At 46.0% G+C, this 22902-nt stretch overlaps 1 protein-coding gene across 4 annotated transcripts in view; it reads right to left on the reverse strand.

Annotated features, from left to right (window-relative positions):
• UNC13B (unc-13 homolog B) overlaps window positions 1-22902 on the reverse strand; it is a 3024149-nt gene that overhangs the window by 1252964 nt on the left and 1748283 nt on the right. For all 4 annotated transcript variants that reach the window (XM_086960243.1, XM_086960242.1, XM_086960241.1 and 1 more), the window contains 3 exons: window positions 14913-14987; window positions 13644-13863; window positions 12004-12231 (listed from right to left, as the gene is read on the reverse strand). In XM_086960243.1, coding sequence (XP_086816369.1) covers window positions 12004-12231; window positions 13644-13863; window positions 14913-14987 — 523 coding nt within the window. The remainder of the gene's footprint in view (window positions 1-12003; window positions 12232-13643; window positions 13864-14912; window positions 14988-22902) is intronic.

The raw sequence follows: 22902 nt of genomic DNA on the forward strand, positions 1-22902 counted from the left end.
GACACCGCTTGCCGAAAGTGGTACTTCCCGGCGTCGGTGGTTAGGGACGAGGTTTCTAACCAAGCCTTGCGCCTGGCCATCCGTGAATTTTTCGACTGCAATCCACCGTCGGATACTTCTCTGACGACCACGTGGGACGCCTTTAAGGCGACGATTAGAGGGACGTGCTTGGGCCTCAATTCGCAACTTAACACCCTGCGTAGAAAGGAACGGGACGCACTGGAAGCAGAGGTGCTTGAACTCGAGAGGGCCCATAAGCTCAATCCCTCGAGGGTGACCTTACGTCCACTTACGGCGGTTAGGGGCAAACTGAAGGCACACTATGCAAATAGAGCCGAGCTTACTCTCTTGCGACTGGGGCGGCATTCATACTCTAGTGGCAATAAGATTGGCAGACACTTGGCCCGGCAATTGCGGGACAAGAGGGAACGAGAATACATAGGGGGGATCAAAGACCCCGCAGGAGTTCTCTGTCATCGTGACGGGGCGAAGGCGGACATATTTGGCAGCTTTTATGCCGATTTGTATACGGGCGAGGTGCTGGATGCGACAGCGCAGCAGGAGTTCCTGCAGCGCTTGCCACTCCCGCAGGTCTCCAGGGCGTGGAATGATTTGTTAGAGGCTCCGATCACGAGGGAAGAAGTCCTCTCCGCCATTACAAAGTTGAAATTACATAAGGCCCCCGGCCCGGACGGGTACACTGCTGTCTTCTATAAAACCTACGCAACTGAGGTGTGCGATTTTCTAGTTGCCCTCTTCAACGACATGGCTACGTCCGGAGTGAATACCGGGACTCTGGCGGAGGCGGTGATAACAGTCCTGCCGAAGCCAGGGAAGGATCCTGAGCTCTGTTCCTCCTTCCGCCCCATAGCCTTACTTAATATCGACGCGAAGTTGTATTCGGCGATTCTAGCAAGCCGCCTCCAGGACTTGTTACCGGCGATTGTTCATCCGGATCAGTCCGGATTCATCAAAGGCCGCCAGACGCATGACAATACGCGCAGGGTGATTCATCTCATTGAGAAGGCGAACAGGTTCCACATTCCGGCGGTATTGGTGGGCCTAGATGCGGAGAAGGCCTTCGATCGTGTTGACTGGAGCTTTCTATTTCACACGATGCAGGCGTTTGGGTTCTCCGACAGGTTCATCACCATGGTGAGGGCTAATTTCTGTAGCCCCCGCTTGAGGGTGGCGGTGAACGGCCACCTATCGGCCTTCTTCCAGCACTCGCGCGGTACCAGACAGGGATGCCCCCTCTCTCCTTTATTGTTTGCGCTCAGCATTGAACCCTTAGCGATGGCGGTCCGGGAGCATGAGGGGGTGAAGGGCATTCCATTCACTGGGGAGCAGCACAAAATCTCTCTCTTTGCGGATGATGTTCTCCTATCGGTGGCTGACCCCGCTAATTCTCTCCCATGCGTGCAGGATATATTGCTGGACTTCGAGGGAGTGGCTGGCTTCAAGGTAAACTATGGCAAGTCTTATGTCCTGAATTTAACCTTATCACAAGCCGACGTTGCTCAGGTAAAAACATCGACACCACTGGCCTGGGCTTCGGGCTCGATACTTTACTTAGGAGTCCACCTCACTCCTACGGTGGGGGGCTTATTTGCAGCCAACTTCCCACCCCTGCTGGCCAAGACGCGGGCCGAACTGGAGAAGTGGAAGCCCAAATTCCTGTCATGGCTCGGTAGGGTGCATGCCATAAAAATGGTCCTTCTTCCCAAATACTTGTATCTTTTTCAGGCCCTGCCGATCCCACTGAGCACTTCAGTTTTTGGACAGCTCAGAACATTGATCTTAAAATTTGTTTGGCAGGGAGGTCGGGCTCGGCTTTCGTTTACACTCTTGCGACGGATGCGAGCTGACGGGGGGGTCGGCCTCCCGGATCTATCCCTCTACTATAAAGCTGCCCAACTGAGAGTCATGGTAGAATGGTCGCAGCAATTTTCCGACAAACACTGGTTGCATATGGACCGGAGCGTGACTGGCCGGTCCATCTGGGATCTGGCCTGGAAGCCCAAGCGTGATCGACCGGTGAACGCGTACATTAGTACGCCCACAGGGACCACACTGAAAGTGTGGGACTCCCTGGCGGGGGATGAGCGATGGACGACCTTCCCGTCTCCATTCACTCCATTATATTTCAACCCGGCGTTCCCGCCGGCACTCGCCGAGGGCCCCTTTGATACTTGGAGGGAGGGGGGGATGCCGTGCACTGCTCCATCTGTTCCACGGCTCTGACCCCCTAACCTTTGAGAATTGCATGCGGGATTATCAAGTGCAGCCAACTGAAAAATACAGGCATTTACAACTGCTCCACTGGGCCACGTCACCGGGAGTTCGGGAGGCTGCCACGAGGCCTCCCTCCGACTTTGAGGCCTTCCTGCTGAAAACATCTACCATGAAGGGGGCCATCTCCTTTCTATACCGTCTGTTGCTTCGATCTGCCCTTTCTCCTAGGCCGCGCTACATGGAACAATGGGAGGAGATGGTGGGGAGGGACATCGCCGATGGAGAATGGTCGGCGTTGTGGAGGGACATGACGCAATTTAACCACTCAATTCTCCTGAGGGAGGCTCACTTGAAGACTCTCACGCAATGGTATATGGTCCCCGCCCGACTTCACCGTATTTACCCGGCCGTCTCGGATAGATGTTGGAGGGGCTGTGGGCTACTGGGGGACTTCCGCCACATCTGGTGGGACTGCCCGATCATTAGACCCTTCTGGGACGAGATCCTATCCCATATCAAAGATATTTTGCAGTATCCCATAGATAATTCTTTGGCTTCCGTACTCCTGGGGCTGCGGGATCCTGGCCTCGAGCACCAGACGCGCGCGGACAAGAAGATTCTGTGGCTTTGCCTCGGCGCTGCCAAGCTCACACTGGCGGCAGCCTGGAAACGTAAGGAGGCACCGGCGATCTCACTTTGGCACGCTAGACTGTGGAGGCTCCTGAGTCTTGAGAGAATGGCGGACATCTTCCTGGGCAACTACAAAAACTTTAGGCACATATGGGGTCCCCTGGTGTCCTTTCTTTCTACTGGTTTACCCTCGGCAGTTTGCCCAGCATCGTTGAGGACCCTACATTTGTTTCAGCTCTAAGTGTGTGTGCTGAGTGAGTGAGGAATGAATGAGGCGCCGTCACGGGAGGGGGGGGGGGGGTGGGATGAGGGAAGTTGAGTTTGTGTTCCGCTATTGGGGCCTATGTGCCGCTGGGACGAGGCTTAGTTTAACGGCTTTGTGACTCTGGAACTTCTGCCGGCTGGTCCAGAAGTATTCCCCGCCTTGGGGTTACATATGAGACTACATCTTTCTTGCGGATGCTGGAGCCTAGAATCTACTCGCTTCCCTTGCATTGCTTTATTGCCTCGTCCTGCTTTATTGTTTTCCCACTGTGTGGGACCATCTATGCACCCGATGCGGTAACTTTTGTTTACTGTTTTTTCTCTGTGTTTTGCAAAATAAAAATAAAAAAAAGAAAAAAAGAAAAGCAATAGGTCTCGGATTTATTTGAGTTAGAGGTAATGGCATTGTAAATGGCAATGTGTTTTATCCATGTCTTATGGAGTGTATGCATGTGGTGTGTAGTAGAAATATATGGGTTGTATTGGAATATTATCAATGGTGGCATGCTGCGCTTTAGATGAATATGTTTAAAAGTAAAGTGCACCATACTGCGATTGGTACAATAGTTTATTGTGGATGCGTTAACAATTGATGTGTGCACTGATGGCTGTTGGTGTGTGTGCCTGTAGAAATTGTTCACTGATGGCGTGTGTGCTTGGTGGAAGCGTGCACTGCCGACTGGAGGTGTATGTGCCTGGGGGAAGCGTGCACTGACGGCTAGTGGTGTGTGTGCTTGGTAAAAGCGTGCACAGGTGGCTGGTGGTGTGTGTGCCTGGTGAAAGCGTGCACTGACGGCTGGTGGTGAGTGCGCCTGGTAAAAGCGTGCACTGACGGCTGGTGGTGAGTGCACCTGGTAAAAGCGTGCACTGATGGCTGGTGTTATGTGTGCTTGGTGCGGTGGAAGCGTGCACTGATGCCTGGTGGTGTTTGTGCCTGGTGAAAGCGTGCACTGACGGCTGGTGGTGTGTGGTTGTGTGTGTGGTGGTTGTGTGGGTGGTGGTGAGTGTGTGGTGGTGAGTGTGTGGTGGTGAGTGTGTGGTGGTGAGTGTGTGGTGGTGAGTGTGTGGTGGTGAGTGTGTGGTGGTGAGTGTTGGGTGGTGGTGAGTGTGTGGTGGTGAGAGACTGATGTGTGTGTGTGTGGTGTGTGTGTGTGTGTGTGGTCTTATGTGTGTGGTCTTATGTATGTGTGTGTGGTGGACTTAGTTCAAGTTCGTATCCTGCACACTCACACACTGGCCCTACACACTCACACACTGCTCACCCTGCACACTCGCACACTGTTCACCCTGCACACTCGCATACTGTTCACCCTGCACACTCGCACACTGCAGTCACTGTCACTCCGCAGTCACACTCACTCTGCAGTCACTCTGCAGTCACACTCACTCTGTAGTCACTCTCCACTCACACTCACTCTGCAGTCACTCTCCACTCACACTCACTCTGCAGTCACTCTCCACTCACACTCACTCTGCAGTCACTCTCCACTCACACTCACTCTGCAGTCACTCTCCACTCACACTCACTCTGCAGTCACTCTGCAGTCACACTCACTCTGCAGTCACACTCACTCTGCAGTCACACTCACTCTGCAGTCACACTCACTCTGCAGTCACACTCACTCTGCAGTCACACTCTGCAGTTACTCTGCACTCGCACTCACTCTGCACTCACTCTGCACTCACTCGGCAGCTGCACTCACTCTGCACTCACTCTCACTCTGCACTCACTCTCACTCTGCGCTCATTATGCACTCACTCTGCACCCTACACTCACTCTCCCTCTGCGCTCACGCAGCACTCTCTCACACTCTGCAGCGCTCTCACACACTCTGCAGCGCTCTCACACACTCTGCAGCGCTCTCACACACTCTGCAGCGCTCTCACACACTCTGCAGCGCTCTCACACACTCTGCAGCGCTCTCACACACTCTGCAGCGCTCTCACACACTCTGCAGCGCTCTCACACACTCTGCAGCGCTCTCACACACTCTGCAGCGCTCTCACACACTCTGCAGCGCTCTCACACACTCTGCAGCGCTCTCACACACTCTGCAGCGCTCTCACACACTCTGCAGCGCTCTCACACACTCTGCAGCGCTCTCACACACTCTGCAGCACTCTCACACACTCTGCAGCACTCTCACACTCTGCAGCACTCTCACACTCTGCAGCACTCTCACACTCTGCAGCACTCTCACACTCTGCAGCACTCTCACACTCTGCAGCACTCGCACTCTGCAGCACTTGCACTCTGCACTCACTCTCACTCTGCACTCACTCTCACTCTGCACTCACTCTCACTCTGCACTCACTCTGCACTCTCTCTCACTCTGCACTCTCACTCTGCACTCTCACTCTGCACTCTCTCTCACTCTGCACTCTCTCTCACTCTGCACTCTCTCTCACTCTGCACTCTCTCTCACTCTGCACTCACTCTCACTCTGCACTCACTCTGCACTCACTCTCTCTGCACTTACACTCTGCACTCATTCTGCTCTCACTCTGCACTCACTCACACTGCACCCATTCTGCACTCACTCTGCACTCAGTCACACTCTGCACTCTTTCTGCACTCACTCTGCACTTACTCACACTCTGCACTCATTCTGCACTCACTCTGCACTCACTCACTCACACTGCACTCACTCACACTCTGCACTCACTCTGCACTAAAAAGTGCATTTCTTTAACATGTAGAAGCTGTGACATTAATATGTCACATTATACCAATGCACTGGGAAGTACTTATTTATCGGACTGTTTTTAAACATGAACCATTTGTGAATTCAGAAACAAGATAGTTGTCGTATAAACCTGAATGTTGCCCAGAGTATCACAGAGCAGCATTGCAGCATATTACATTAAACACAATAGGTTTTTGTACAAATGCATTATGAACGCATATATTTGAGAGTACTTTCATATCAGATAATGAAGGAAATGAGTTTTGGTGAAATAAAATATTTACCTAAAATCAGACAATTTACGAGGGGAAGTCGTGATTTATCCACGTGTGCTCGCTTCACTTAGAACCAAATAGCCAGCAAATTGCAATATATTTGGCTACGGCTTTGTTTTTTCCGGTGGGCATTTTTCTGCAGTTTCTAATTAGTGAGAACTAGACCCACAGGTATTGGAGGCTTTTCATTACCAACACTTGTATTACACAGGGCCGCCATTCATATAGGGATGGGAGGGGGTGTAATTGATTTGCCCAGAATCACAGGATGTTGAGCAGACGCCGAGACTCAAACACGAGTCCGTAGGCCTGGCCTCTATGCAACACCCAGGAACGAGGTAGGAGGGAAGCACAAGGCACCTGAAAGCTTGACTCGTCATGGACTTGAGGTTCCAACAGGACCTCGAGCTGAGCCAGAGCCAGGCTTCCCCACCCCTAAAGAAATTACGATAACATAAAGAACACGTTTAAACAAGGGGCTAAATGAATGTTTTGATCTTAGTTGTTCTCTCTAACAGTATTTTGAAACCGAGGGAGAAGATCACAGGCAATTGGGTACCAGCGGAAGTTAGATCGCAGAGCATATATGTATTTATTGTGTGCATTTATTTTCCAGAATTACATTAGCTCTACACTTATTATAATTATTTTTCCGATTGTCCTTGTTACATCTCTTTAGAATGGGCTTTTGTTCATAGTAATTACATTACTTTGCATTTTTTTATTTCATCGTAAGAGTTGCACATGTGATATTAGTAATATTTACACTTTACAAAGTTCATCTGCTTATATTATTTGTTCATATATGTATTGCAACATGTGGTTTACAGGCTGTGACTGCTCTTCAGAAGTATGAATCTCAGACCACTTTAAGCATCTTTTTAAATTGTCCGCACTCTTTTAAGATTACCAGTCTTTTGTACATATGTTTTCCGCACGATGGGACTTCTCCAAAAGTACGAATTTAAGAATGATTCAAGTATCTTTTCTAAGTGTCCGTTCTATTTCAAGACTACCAGTCTTTTGTTGATGTTCATCACTGTTGTAGTTCAGACGCGCTCACCCTCTCGGACGTACGCGCCTACTATCCACATTAACATTTCTGAAGTTCACCTGCTGACACACATTTTGTTTAATTTTTGTTTCATGATGTGACAGTCTTTTAGCAGCACGACTTTTGGAATCAATTGCGCATCCTTTTTCATACTCAAGTTTCACACAGCCGGTACTCGCACCATTCACAGTCTTTTGTTGATTACTGCTTATACTTCTGGATACACCTATCTACCATTTACTAACATTGAAGCACCTTCGCGCCCGCGTCTCACAAGAATAATTGTATAGGTTTGTAACTTCACCAGTCGGGTAAGCGTACTTTTGTAATCTCATTTCACAGCTTCCTTAATTGCAATATTGTTACACTTTTCTAACTGTTGTGCACCTTGCTCAGTTTATCATTACAGTAATTCACCAAACCGAAAAGAACTGAGTGGAGTTTCTGCATGTAAGTTTGTTCGTGAAAACGTACGTGCATGCTCGCGTATTGATATCAACAGCCCCGTTTTGAACCACCCTGCCACTGCTTAAAGCTTGTACACTGATTCACATCTTGTTACCATTTTCTCACCTCGTGAACCTTACACCGGGTTTTACTTGTTTTCATGTCGGAGCATCACTTTGGTAAAGGACTCTTCAGCTCACAACACGATGCGATAACGTATTTGCTGCTATGACATGTTTACTTTTTGACCGTTATATTCACCCTTTCATGCTTATGTTCTATCGTCTCAAGACTGAAGTCAAGGTTTGGCCAGGAGGCGGCATGCGCACACACACAGCTGACAAAAAGAAACTTGTGAGTGGTGCACGCGCGCCCAGCATCTGTCTTCAATTACCGCGGCCCCTGACAGCTGGTAATTGAAGAAATATGGCCTTCTGGTGCGCGTGACCGCACACAATATGCCATGGGCGGAGCTACTCTACCGCCTATGGCCTATTGCGTGCTCTATTCTACAAACACACGCATGCGAAGCCCAATTGCCATGCCGCTAGCAAAAAAAAGGACGAAAAATCACGAGCAGCCAGGAATTTGTTAGGTAGGTTTTCGGAGACCCTCACACAAGGACTCTTGGGCTCCGCCTACACTGCTACGCAGTGTGACGTAGGCCCGAGCCCTAAAAATGGCATTTATAATACCATTTTATGTTTCTGCTTATCGCACTAAGAGAAAGCTGTAGGGTGACGCTCCTCAACCCACATGGAGGAGTCGCCCCTGTGAAGCTTCTAGAATATGAAAAAAAACCTCTCAGAATATAGAAGAGGCTCAAATAAAGAAGAGCCACCCTTTGGTGACAAGGAAAAAACAATGAATGCACCCATAAATCACTTGGCACCAAAATGGGTGCTGGGACTTAAGTTTAGATAGTGCTGACAATGTAATCCAGAGCTGCACTGCAGGCCAGCGCAAGAGCAGTGGAGGGCTGGTACATAATGTCAGAAGACCCCACATACAGAGGGTTATGTCCCAGGAGTGAATACACAAATAAGTAACTGCATGTACTCCTGGATACAGTAAGAAGGCCAGGGGTCCTGCTTAGTACCACAGCTGCTCAGAATGAGGTGCACTCGATAGCTCAAGGGACTGGGTCTATAAGAGTTAAAGAGAATGCTCACACTACAATTAGAACTTGACTGTTACCCAAAAAGAATGGCTTGGAGCTTCATGGACACCAACTGGAACTGTGCATAACCTATAACAGAGACGCTAGTTGCAAGGCGATTGTGCTGGGAATCCGTATGATGATGGTATATGTTCCAAGGTGCAGGCAATAAGCAAAAATCTATTTTTTTGGTGGAAGATAGATATGGGTCTTGGTTATGCTGATACATACTATACTATAGAATGGTATCCAAAGTAGATGGGTTGATTTTCTGCCACTTCGTTAAAAGCTGAACTCCAGACATTACAATTCACCAAATGCTTCCCACATTAAAGTGCAGTGTTACTACCTGCTCCTCAAATAGCCCCACTCAAACATTCTGCGTCTCTCTCAAAAGATTGCTTCCGCTTTACAATCTGTGTCTTACTGACTGACCCAGACCTCACAGAAGCCATGCAAGCAATCACTATGGCGTCTTTATGCACAAAGCGCCGCTTAAGGCTATCCAGTAGCACAGACTTAGAACAGTTTATGTAATCAATCATTGACTGTTCCAGCATAGTGCACGAAAGCGAGTTCATTCTGCAGCAGCTTTTCTGGCAGGTGTGTGCTTCACTAGAAGACGTTCTATAAAAGTAGGCTGCTTAGCTGCATCCCCTCAGTCCACAATACTGCTTTGTCAGTGTAGGAGAGTAGGGTCTGCAATCCTATGATCACCCAGATTTTTTGCTTTTGTTTCACTGGTTTACGACTTTCTCTGGCTGTGGGCCTGCTAATCAGACCCACAGCCTGGCTGTTCTCTTTCTAAATTACGATATGTACCCTAGGTGCATTTACCAATTGGTACTGGGCCACCTTATCAGACCCCGTAACGCAGGGCATAGGTGTACCCAGGGCCGCCAGGGGCTGCAGCATGTATTATGCCACCCCTGGCTGGCCTCTTAAATTTGACACAACTGGCTGCACGACAGCTGGGGCGAAGACGTGTAACCACCCTTCGCTTTAGGTATAGTAGCCCTATATCTAACCATACAATGGACACCCGAGTCCCTATCAGTCACTCCTATGGCAGGCCTTATCAATCCTGAAGGCAGAGTGCGTGGGCTCGTGTGAGCTAGGTTCAGGCCCGAGCCGAGCCCGGCTGCAGCTTGCAGAATCAAGACCCAATAGCTGTTCCATGATAACGCGTACCACATCGGTAACTCCGGTATCGCGTTATCAAAGCATGTCGAGTAAGGTGTCATACGAATCGGGGTGCTGCCCTCTCACCAATTCTGGCGATGAGGTTAGTATCCCACCCTTCTAGAGGGACACGACATGTACGTAACTGTGAACCCCGGTTAAAGTTAACTGAAGCCTCAGCTCCACAAAATGGATGCTGCCACCACAGACACAAGTCTGACCTCCTGCTGCTGGGAGTCCTTCCAGCGAGGAGCACTTGGACAAAGGGTTTCCTGTCGAGGGCGCTGTTCGCACCGTCCCAGACAGGGTTTGTGTATTCTGGGTAGGTAGGGCTTTGGCGAGAAGGTGACTGCGGAGTGGCACCCCGGTGCTCACTACGCATCTGCCGGTTAGAACCAGTTCCAGGGGCGACAGCCCTGGCCTGGGGAAAGCCCGGCAGGGGAGAGGGGCGTAACTACCCCCCTTCCTGGTCCCACCCTCAGGGCAGGACCTAGTCATGTACCCACCCCTTTCTTTAGGATAAAGACCGGAGCGGGGACCCTTCCAAATTAGATCATCTTTGAATCAAGAACTACTTTCTACGAAAGGACACTCAAGACTCTTCTCAAGATTTCTCCCTTGTGGCTAAGGAGTAGTCACCCTGCATCAGCGGGCACCAACTAAGAACTCTGCGGTTTGCTGCAAGTCCTTCCTCAAGGATCCGACGGCCCAGCTCGACGAGAACCGGCTTCCCTGGCACCTCTGACCTCTACCCACGTCATCAGCTCAGCTGTGATCTGTGGGTGCGACGAGACCTCGAGGGACCGGCCATCATCAGAACCTGCACGCTCTTAAAAACCAGCACGACCATCGAGGTAACTCTCTGGTGAGTGCTCTGGGGTCCGAAAAGCCCCGACCCTGAGCCGCTCTAGCACCGAAGTGCAGTCTCCCAGCATCTCCACGATCTGCGTGGGGCCCTTCTGCTCGCTGCTCAGCACGTTGTCTGGTCACTCGCCGCTGGCTTGTGCCCTTCTGTGACGACATCCGAGAATCATCACTGCTGGTCTGGTTGCTCCAGACTGGCCCTTGCTTCCATCTTTGCGAGAAGCACCCCGGACCCTCCTGGTCCACTCAAGACGCCATCTTAGGCCCACCCCGTGGCCCTGAGATCTGCCAAGGCTTGTTGCCCCATCCTGGGCCCAGCGACGCCGACAGCATCATCCTTCGTGGGACAGCTCGCACCTCCACCGTGGTCGCCGACAACGCCTCCTGGTCCGTGAGACTGCAGAGCCTAGCGTCGCCCACTCACCTAGTCGAGGTGACGGCCAACCGGTGCCTTCCTGGTACCCTCTGACTACTGGCTAGTAGTACGAACTTGGTCCCCTCTGCTTTCAGGTTTCATCAATCTCCGATCCAGGCTTGGATCTCTACGAACTATTCAGCACTGGTCGCCGGCCAGCAACTCCTTTCTTCCGGCTCCTGGCTCGTCAGCGAAGACCCCGACGCCTGTAAGACTTGTGCAGCCGCAGCCCTCGTGGCTAGGTAACTCGGCATTTCGGTGCCTGCATAGCCTCCTTACTCTAGGGTCCCGAGTCCCTCGCTTCCGACTTGCCTTATCGGGTCCGCCCGAGACCTTAACCTTTCCGTGTCCTCGGACACTTGTTTTAATTGTGCACTTGAAGTATTTGCTAAAGAGATTTGGTTTGTGCTTAGTACCCTGTCCTCATAAAGAGTACAGGGCTGTTGTGATTCTTAATAAATATCCTGTTTATTTTCATAACACTTGTGTGGTGTCCTTTCACTGGGTGTTCAAGGGGTACATGTGTGGTAAACAGCTGGCTTAACACGCCCTCTCGAGTCTTTAGCCTTAGACTGCTCGTATCCACGCTACTAGGATAGCTGGTCTATAGGTTGACTTACAACCAAACACCATAAGGGTCGTTGGAACGATACATAGCGGTCGCTAGAATAGCGAACGTTGCATATCGGGCCAACTTCTCACAGTCAGTAACTGAAAGTCACAGCTGGGCCACTCAAGAAAGTCCAGAGTTCAAGAAGGGAAGAGGTGGACACTCTGCAATGCATGCTTACCATTGATGGTGATCTTGGCTGACCACTTGGAGGTCCCATCCAAGACGCTCTGCTTCACAGTCTTCATCTGTTGAGCATGAGCCACCTTGCCCACAGTGAACACGTCCCGGATGACTTCAAAGATCTCGGGCTTGTTCCGCTCTCGAATTTTCATGCGATCCTTCATGGCCATGATGATATTTTGCGTTCGATCTTCTGCACCGTGCTTTGAGCTCTTCTCAGCAGCTCCTGTTTGTGGAGTAACAGGGATTCATTTGAAAATCCTGCAGAACCGATGTTATTATTACGTTTGTCTATAAAAAGAACTATTTTTGCCTGGAATACACAGAAATTGGAGTGATATAATATTTCAAAAGCTTTTTTGTGACCACATAAATGCCTAAACGTTTTAAGTGCAATAAAATATTCACAGGATCATGTCGGTTCATAGGCAGGTACTATTTTACATGATAAACACTTAGGGGAACTTCAAGCCTTCCAGAAAATTGGACTAAAGCTTATTAGAAATTGAACGAACATGGCCACCGTGGTGCTACAGTCCTATCTTCCTCCCAGGCCTCTGCATTCTGAAGCACTAGATGTGATAACTATTTCACTTTGCAGGAAAACCTGGATTGGTGAAAGGCTTCCTCAGTCCTTACCCCATCATTATGCAGTCTTCTGGCAGATTCTCAATTATAGCGCCACAACAGTGTCCTTTTAAAGAAAAGGTTCTGTAGAACAAGTCACTTAGGCCAACCTGTTAGATGAGCTCAACACACAGAGCTAGTACAGCCCTATGTAGCGTATTGATTGATAGGGAGATAGGTGGACAAACTTTTATTACAACCTCCATGCCTTCTTTTTCGCAAAGTTTTCGTTAGGCAGCAATCAGTACATAGCTTTGCTATTTCTAAGGTTTCAAAATAACAGGCATTATGTTGCGATTAATCGATTTAGAGGTTTGCAAATGTATCACCCTCAGAAGGAGGACACACAGAGTTGCTGAGGCAGGATTCAAACTCACTAAGCAATATTGTTATTCATGCATGTATTGATGCATTCATTCAACCACCATCTGAAGCATGTGCTTTGTGTGTGGAAAGGAGAGGAGGTTAAAACATGTATCTCAACTAAAATACACACAAATGCAACTACCTACTGTAACGCTTCCTATAGATCGAGGCATTGTATCACGCCTTCAGTCACCTAGGCCACATAGCTTAAACTGAGGTAGTGTGACCCACTGCCTCCAGGGTCCATACATCTCTTTATAGAGGCAAGGGAGGCCACAGCTCTAGCATTACTAGACTTTGAAGGGCCACTGTAGACCATAACAGAGCTTTAAAAGCTGATCAGATCCCCTTGGAGGGGTAACACATAACACGGTTGGGTTTCCTCTAGAAGGGGAGAGTTAAAGAGCCCTCCGCTTCTTACGCCTTCATGAACTGTTTCAGACCTCTGACTTTGGGGCTCCCCAAGTTCTTCCTTTCTTCACTTTTGTCACCACATTACATTGCGTTGTGCACTGATCAGTACTCTTGGGGTAATGCTCTACTACAAACAATTGCCCAACACTGCTGACAAAGGCACCGACAATTACAAGAACAGATTGTGTGAGTACAATGCAGAAGATCTCTATGTACGCGGCGTCCACTCACGCTGCAAGCAGTCGGCATTAAGCAGATCTTGGCACTTCTCGTGGCACTTCACTCCACATTCACTGCAGCGCATCCCCTGCCGTGCAATGCCCCACAGGAGTCCCTCACACTCGTAGCAGTACGTGGGGGTGGTGGCTGTCCACACCTCGAAATTATGTGGAGTTGTGCAGGAGATGGGGTAGATTAAGGCTTGAAGAGTCTTCTTATAGACATGGGATTTCTGAAATAAAGCACATTTATGTGACTTTGGCTGCAGAAAAGGGATACAAAAGCCCCACACCCCTTTGACAAAAGCTAAACGCTAAAGACAAAAACCCATCAGCGAAGAAATTATTGAAATTGTTGGTCAACTAAATGACAAACCTTTGACTGTGAGACAAGTGCAATGCATTTGTACCTTGCGCATAACAAATTATTAAGCATAACACATTACTTACTTTGTAAAACATTAGACTGCAAACAAATAACACCAACATAGCTACCTTACATTAATATACCCATACAAACATCAGGATCTACGACTGAATCTCCTGTAAAGCATCCCCCCCCCCCCTCCTAACCTCCCAAACACATTAAATCTGTAGTACAATAAGTGGAAAGTGAGTTTGGCTGGATTTAGGAATTCAATATGGGTCGAAATATTTCTTTGGAGACATTCTGGCAGAAATTCTGAACATCTATATTTTGGATTCAGTGGTTTTGCACTTTGTTTTCCCAAGGTTCCAGATAATAACTGTACATTGCTGCATTACTGAACTAGATACATCCATTCTTGCCATCTTCTCACCCGTGCCTTGCCACGCTGATTGTCTATGTCAGTATTTATCACCTATAATCATTCATGGATCAAGTATCATAAAGCATTCTTCTTCACTCGCATGGAGTGGAAGTGATTTCACTAAACCAACTTTGAGGTCACTTTTCCATCATTCTCCCTTTCAAAAAAAGCTCAGTCCTATCACAGTATAATGTGAGGAAGCTGCAGCGTGTTTACCTACTTTAAATCAGGCTAAGCTCATCGCGATTCCTCAGGGCACTTAAACAATAATGACTTCGCACTGTGCATCAGATCTTTTAACTCACTGGATTAGAATATTTCATTAACTCTTATCAGCAAAGGTCTGGTGTGACTGTGTACAATACTGTTCAACAAGTACAGTATGCTGTGTACAGTATAACATACTATCCACTAGTATACTTTGGTGTCTTCTATCTTGGATTGCGAGTGCTTTAAAAAATCAATTGTTAATTGGCTGCAACACCCCTTACCAGGTCTTCATCTTTGAGAGAACTCCGGGTCGCCATTGCCGAGGTAATCCCAGCCTTCCGCGACTGAACCAGTGACTGAGATAAGAAAAGAAGAGCAAAATATTACTACGAATCCCACATTGAACTATCCTGCACTTATAACCTGTATAAGTACGAGGGTGGCAGAGATGATGGTCTGAGCGTTACTGTAAGTATGTAGAAATTAAACTGAGTCGAAGACACTCTAATAAGGTTATTGTAGTTGACATTGCCAACAGCAATCACAACTCAAAATCCATATAATGACATTCATGGTGGAAGTCATTCTCTGTAGACCACTTTTCCATCTTAGCTGAATTAACTCTTTCACTTATCTGGTTGATAATCTGAAGGGATCTTGGAAACCTACAATTAGAAACTTCCCATATTGGATGAGTGCCTGCTATTTCTCTAGTTGGTGTTAAGTGTAAATCACACCAATAAAGAAAAGTTTCTTACCTGTAATACTAGTTCTCTTCCAGGGGAATCCTCGTCAAAGACATAAGCAGTGAATTGCCTCACCCACGTGAGGGATCCCAAAGTACTTTGCAAATATATAGATATGCACACATTCGTTTTGTAGATAAACAGCACACATGCATAAACATTTTTTTAGACAACCTAAAAAAAGAAGCTAGTAATGGTCAAATATAATTTATATTTAAAAATACCTTCAATTGTATTCAAATATTCACTACATTTTAAGAGACTAGAAATGTCAATCACAAATCTCTTTTTGTAAAAAGGGAAGATTAAATGGAATTTACAGCAATGCCTGCATGTACGATGCACAGTAAAAGCATTACAAATTGCTAATGCGGTAATGTGCCTTAAGGGCCTCACCTTTTGTCTAGTGTTCATCATGGCCCAGAGGTGACAGGTACGTCATTTCTTTAAGATTATTTTCCTCCTCTTCCAGGGGAATCTCAGTAATAGTAATAAGCACTGAAAAGAATAGCAAGCTCATCCCATCAAGGAATTTTCTGGATAAGAGGAGAGAACCTAACCTAACAGTTTCCAATCGTACCAAAAAGATTCTGCCACACACTGAATCCAAACAATAGTATCTAGTAAAGCTATGTAGTGATCTTCATGTAGCAGTTTTAAAAATCCCCAAAATGGTCATGTTTCTTTAGAAAGCCATTGTAGCTGCTTTCAGCAAGTTGAATGTGCTTTAGAGATGGGGTTATTTGTTAATTTATTTTAAAAAAAATGTGATGTAAGAAACCATCTATCTAGAATTTGACTGCTCTGAAGTGAAATGACCAGTTCTTAGCAAACAATAGTTTACAAAAAGATGGTCTCTGTCTGTTTGTCTGATTTCTTCTGTTTTGTTAAATAGTATTTTAGTGCACTTTTAACATCGGGTGAGGGAGAGTAATTTCTGTTGGGCTGAGGGAAGAAGGTTGGCAAGGAAATGTCTGATTGACATGAAACCCAACAATTACCTTTAGAAAAAAATGCAGGGTAGGTTCTAATTACGACACTGAAAAACTGTATAAAGCTCTTTTGAACATAAGGCTCGGATTTTACTGACTGCACACAGAAGTAATAACTCCTAAAAAAGCGGTCTTCCGTGGTAAATGCTGCATAGTCTCCTTGTCTATAGGTTCAAAGGTAGGATCTATTTATCTTTAAATCGTTCTCTACTGGTATTTTGAAGACAAAGGTTTATGAAGATTTCCTACATACAGTAATTGCTGCAAAGTGTACATGTACAGATGTTACGGAAAGGCCATGTCTTGCCAGATGAAAAAGATATGGATTAACCACCTTCGCTTGGCATTTAATAGGGTTGCAGTAATTCAGTATACACCCGATCCAGAACCACTTCTACCTAATACATATAATGTTCTAGGGTAAGGTCTCTTTGCCGCTTTCAAAATATCTATAAAGTCCTGTAGGAGATCCAAATGTCCATTTTGCAGGACTTCAGGAGTTAAGTTCAATGATAGTACATTGTAGAGAAGGTCTGGTCTGCACTGAAGCATCCAGTGTGGTCCAATAGGTGCACTTTTGTGAACCATCAATGTTATGGTCACTCTGGGGCTACAATCATAATTCTAGCTCTGGAACATCACAGCTTGATCAAAAATGTTAGACTCAGTGGTTTTCGAAGGGAAACATAGACAGATTTTTCTTACCAGTCGAGCAAAAGGGCATTCCCCATGGACACTGGCTGGTAATTCCCTGAGGCGAAGTTTGGACAATTTCTGTTGTTTAAGTCGGCAACAGATCTATATATGGACACCGCCATTCTTTGAAGACAGTTTGTAGTACTTCTTCGTTGACGATCTAGGCGTGATTTTCTTGTATGAGTCAAATTAGGGCATACGCTTGTGCACTTTGATTCCCTGGTAGGTGGAATGCTGTAATAAATACGTTTCTTGTCAGCAGCCATTTCCAAATAGTGTGGGATATTCCAGGGATACTGGTCTTGAATGTGTTCCCTCCTGCTTGTTCAGATAACACATTGTGGTTGTATTGTCCATCTGAACAAAAAGGGTTCTCGTTCTGAATGACAGAAAGAAAGATTTGAGAGCTAGATGGAAAGCCATTAACAACAACAGGTTGATGTGGTAGTATTTCTCCCTCTCTGACAATGTTTTGCATATTTGTAAATGTTCCATGTGAGCACCCCATACTAGTAGTGGAACAACTGTCACCATAGTTTGCAATGGAATTTCCTGATATTTCCAGTTTTCCGGTTTCACTGGTCTTCCAGGCATTGAGTCCGGCACTCAGAGTTAAAAAGAACATGCCATTGACCCTATTAATAAAGACATTTCTTGAACAGTAAGATTGTGTGTTTGATCAAACAGCAACATTTCTGTTGGATAGATTTCGGTCGCAAGCTAAACGATTCACTTTTGTGGCAGTGGAGTCTAATTTTGCACCCAAGTAGTGAATCCTTTGTGTTGGGGTAATCATTGACTTTTGAAAATTGATTCTTTCTCACAGCCTATTTATGGTGTTTTCTACAGGTGGAAGTGCGTTGTTACTAGATCTGGACATGATACCTTCATTAATCAATCGTTCAGATAAAGGCAGACCAAGATCTGAGATAAGCTGCTACTGCTGCCAAAGTGGGAAGAGCTGACTTCAGGCCGAAAGGTAGGACTTTGAATTGGTAATATTACTTTCCCACCACAAATCTAGAAATGTTCTTTTTTTTTTAATACTGTAATGTGGAAATATGCGTCTTCAAGCTCTATTTGAATATCCAGTCTCCCTAATGTAACTAGGTGTAGGACTGGTGTAAAGCCAACATTATGAATCTTTCTTTCTTTATCCATTTGTCAGTCTCATATCAGGACTGGATCTGAATTCTCATTTTTGTCCTTTCTTAATAGGAATAATTTTCCTTTTTTGGTAAGTGCGCATTTCTTCCACTACATTCTTTTGAAGTAAGATGTTTACTTCCTCTAGAAGCAAGTCTCAGAATGCGGCGGCCAGACTCATCATGAACCTTTCCCCTAGAGTGTCGGCTAAGCCCGCCCTCAAAGCCCTACACTGGCTCCCCGTTCGCCAGAGAATAGAATTCAAGGCCCTATGTACCACCCACAAGCTCATGAATGGAGCTGGCCCTGACGCGCTTAAACATATGGTTACCCCATATAAAGCCTCAAGATCACTTCGCTCCGACGCCGAGCATCTTGCTACGGTGCCCAAATTCAGGAAGGCTCGTTCCGGCGGACGCCGCTTCTCGGTCAAAGCCTCCTCTGCCTGGAACCTACTCCCCCTCAGCCTTCGTCTGGAACCCTCCCACATAGTGTTCCGTAGGAAACTCAAAACATTCCTGTTTCCCAATTAAACACACTCCCTCCCCCCTCTTTGAATAGCGACAGGTTTAATAGCGCGGGGATGCCTACGGGTCACCAGGCGCTTTAGAAATCGCGAAATAATAATAATAATAATAAGTCTTGATGATGATGGAAGGATTTCTTCGGGGTACAGTAGGTGGAGGTGACTTGAACTTGAGAGAGAATATCCATTCAGTACAATATTTAAGTTCCACTTGTCCTTTTGTTAGATTCTGCCACTGTTGTAGATAGCTTGCGAGACTTCCCCTACCAGAGTGACTATCAGAGAGAGGGGAAGTGAGGCCTCCTTGTTTCTGCAGAGGCTTACCTGCAGCAGCCAATGTTTGCTATCCTCCTCTACTGTTCGAGGGTCTTCTTTGGTAGTAAGGCTGCTTTTGGTAATGTGGTTGTCATTCAGGGGTTTGAACCAACTGCAAGAAAACCCATGGAAGAAAACGAAGGTGTCTGTCCTTCGGTACCCAACTTGGACTCTTCTTACTGATATGGTTTCGAAATAATTGGCTTATATCCCTTTTTTACTTTATTTATAACTACAATTCATAAACTTTGACATATTTCTCAAGAATGACTGGGAGATGAGTAAAAATGTATTACATAGCGTTAACTAAAATAATGTGTTTAAATCGGATCAATGCATGTAAACCACTTTTTTGAGGCTGAGACTTCAGCCATTTACCTTCCCTAACTCATTGTGGTTGGTCTTAGCCAGGCTTCTTGATATGGTCAAGTGAGCATGACTGCTGCTTGTGTCTGGTCTCACAATAATCAACAGAAGCATGGCTTTCGGGGAAGGGAGATTTTTGTTTTGTGCCGAAAAAAATTTGATCTTCAATAATGATGACAGTGACTCTCATTAGAGAGGAGTCCATTATTTCCGATAATACTAGAATGGCAACTAAAGATAGAGTACATCAAGCTGATGCTGTATGGTGAACAAGAATAAAAAGTTAGTCATTCTTAAAGAAAATTATGAAGTGGCTCATGCGCCTGTTATTAACTATAAGAGGCAGATTGTGAAATGTCTGCCTGTGTTTCCTTACCAGACAGTCTGTAGCACATGATTTAAGACACGTACCAGCTACAATGCAATTCGGGGTATGCTAACCCCACTATTTATATGTACCCCAAGAGAACCAAGGAGAGCTGGGTGTGCAGCTAGGTCTTCCTCATGCAGACTGACGTCTAAAACCCCACAGCATGCATGCAGTGGTATTCAGGGATAAAAGGATGACTTTATGGGGCTGTGAAAGGTGCACCAAGTGAAAAAGGATAAAGGAGAGATCCATCCACAGGAAGAGAGGATGGGTGTTATGTCTGAATGGAAGCATGACTCCCATTCAGGATCCATCACTGAATATAATGACCATATCCTGCCAAGCATCTAGGGGTGTAATCACAAAGACTGTTGCCACAGTAAAAAAAACCAGAGTCGGTTTGTCCTCCGGCTTCCATAAAAGGACACCGGCAGGCACAGTATGGAAGGAGTGGGAGAGACATGGGACAATCATCACACGATTCCTGACCTTTGCCTACAAAGGCCAACACTGCCCAAAGAAAGGTTTTGGAAGCACTGCAGCACTGTATATGGTCCATCAAATCAGTGATGTGGAGGGGAAGGAGCCTGAACATGCTTTGAGGCATGTCAAGCTTCAAAATAAAATAAGTGGAATTAGATGTGCAGAGAAGATAAAGTGCAACTAAAAATAAAAACAATTAGGGGGCATCTGTAAGGAGGAGGGGGTGAGGAAGGGGGCGTACCTCCTGGAAACCACTTACCATGGCCTGGAGAAAAGGATTGAAAGCAGATAAAAGAATTACAATAGGTTAATTTCATTATACGCAGTTGGAGGACCAGGGAAATCACATATTACTGTATACCATGGAGTGTAAAATCTATACTACATGATACTACACAGCAGGAAAGATTCTAAACTGAGTGCGGTCCCAAACAGTTTCACTAAACACATTCAGATCTGTTGTAATGCACTCCAGCATGATGAGAAGAAATCATTTTCACTAGTCAATGTTCAAAACAAAAAAAGAATTTGAAAGTTGATACATGTATCACACTGATTTCAATAACACAGTTATTGCTCCCGTGCACGTATAGGTGCAGACCTCTTTCTCTGTACACAATGTTAGAAGATTCATCAGATTAGGCAGTAGAAATGCTTCCAATTCTCAGTAGTACGGCTGGTGTGGCGGCCAATTTCATTTCAACAGTTTCCAGTGGAACCCATGATTTATTCCACACTGGGGAGCTGATCATCAGGTGGCCAATGTAAGTCAGTGAGGTAGGGTGTGATGTGGGTGACTTTCTATGCTCGGGTGATGGGTTTCACTGCAGAGTGTAGTACGCACGCTTGAAAGGGGAGCAAGGGAGGAACTGGTAAGGCCAATGTGAATTCTTTGTATGGTGTGAGGGAGCCAAGGCTTAAAAGACGTGTTCAAAACCTTCAGGTTTCATCATTCCGAGAAGGTGTTGTGGAACACTGCAATTTCAGTTATTTTGTAAATTAATTTTAGGTTGTAATCGAAGCATCACTACCTATGTGTAGAGCAGGCATGCTAAGCAGCATCTCATGGGGGACAGCATTGAATGCTGCTAAGAGACCAATAAGAACGAAGAGGTTCCACAGGGTGGTTCTGCTGTGTTTTAGCTGAACCCCGGACTGTAGCTTCAGCCAACCTTGTGATCCCTAAGTTGTCCTCCAACAACCTGCCCAATGATTGTAACCAGGAACAGTAGCTTCACTAGTGTTCTGAGATTCGAGGGGATTTTCTTCTATAGCCAGGTTTTTTCAGCGCAGAAGTAACTATTACTTTTTAAGCCGGTGCACACCTTTCTTGTAAGATACAAACATTTACAATTATCAGAATGGATTGGAAATACAACTGCCCAGTTTAAGAATTAGGATGGTTTTGAGTTTTACCATAACACAGAGATTTATTTTGGAAAAAGGGTGTTTTTGTATCTCAACAGAAATGTTGCTCATGCTGTCCATTTCCAATCGCAAAAAATCCAAATGTTGGAAAATATGTTTGGGAAATGTGGTATACGCAAGCTGGGGATGAATGGCAACGCCTTTGACTGTGGTGCTCCAATGTTGAGAGTTAATGGTAGTGTTTGTGATATTGTTTTGGAAGTATGCACTTCAGTGGTTACATTAATCTCATCATGAATTTTAATTACATTTTTAAAAACAATTTAACATGTACTGAGTTGCATTTAGAGGGAGCACAAAACGTGTGGTCCGAGGACAGGCCATTTACTGTACAGAAATTCAGTAGGAAGCAGATAAGGGTTAGTGTTGGCCTCAGTGAAAGCAGAAGTTTCCCCTTGTACCATGGTGAGTCATGGAATTTGTGAAGTCTGCACACTATTCAACGATCTTTCCCTGCCACTCAATAGGTAGCATTGAAATGAATGAGGTTGCTGGCTTTCAGATGGACTATCATTGCCTAAAGTCCAAAAGTGGTAGTGGTAGCTAGGAAGAGGAGGGGGGCTCGCATATACCGATTCCTAGGATCATTGCTAAACCACGGTGCTTCTTCAAGTTTTGCAATAGGAAGCGATTGTGCAAATGTACAATTATAATGCGTAATGTGGGTGAGTTAAGCTCTGTAACCCGCAATATGAACATTTCCAAAAAATTACAAAACTATTATGTCTCCAATTACAACACAGTCTACTTGTTATGTGTGCACTTACAAATTTGCATTTTAGTGTGATGTGCATGAATAACAATCTGCCTGGTGCTGGATTAGGGCTCTGAAAATGACTTTTGGTGTGTGTCATATACAGTTATGGGGGATGCTGGAGACCAGGTTGTTGTGATGTGTCATAAGGAATGCCTTGCCATGGATTTGTTGTCAACCTAATATACCTATTGTCAGTCAATGAGGGAGATATATAGCACTGGTTTGGAGCGGCACATTTGGTTGCTTAGGATGGGACTCAATGGGATGTGGACATTGCAAAGCTTGTCCCATGTGTTTACAAACAAAACAGTTTATTTTTAAACATCACAACATAGACCTAAAGACATTCACAAACTGTAATACAAACAATGTCATCTATTGCATTCTATGTCCGTGTGGCTTATCCTACATAGGACAAACACAGCAGAAAGTCAAAGCACGCATCC

This window comes from Lissotriton vulgaris, chromosome 3_1, assembly GCF_964263255.1.
Source record: "Lissotriton vulgaris chromosome 3_1, aLisVul1.2, whole genome shotgun sequence".
In the NCBI taxonomy this organism is placed as follows: domain Eukaryota; kingdom Metazoa; phylum Chordata; class Amphibia; order Caudata; family Salamandridae; genus Lissotriton; species Lissotriton vulgaris.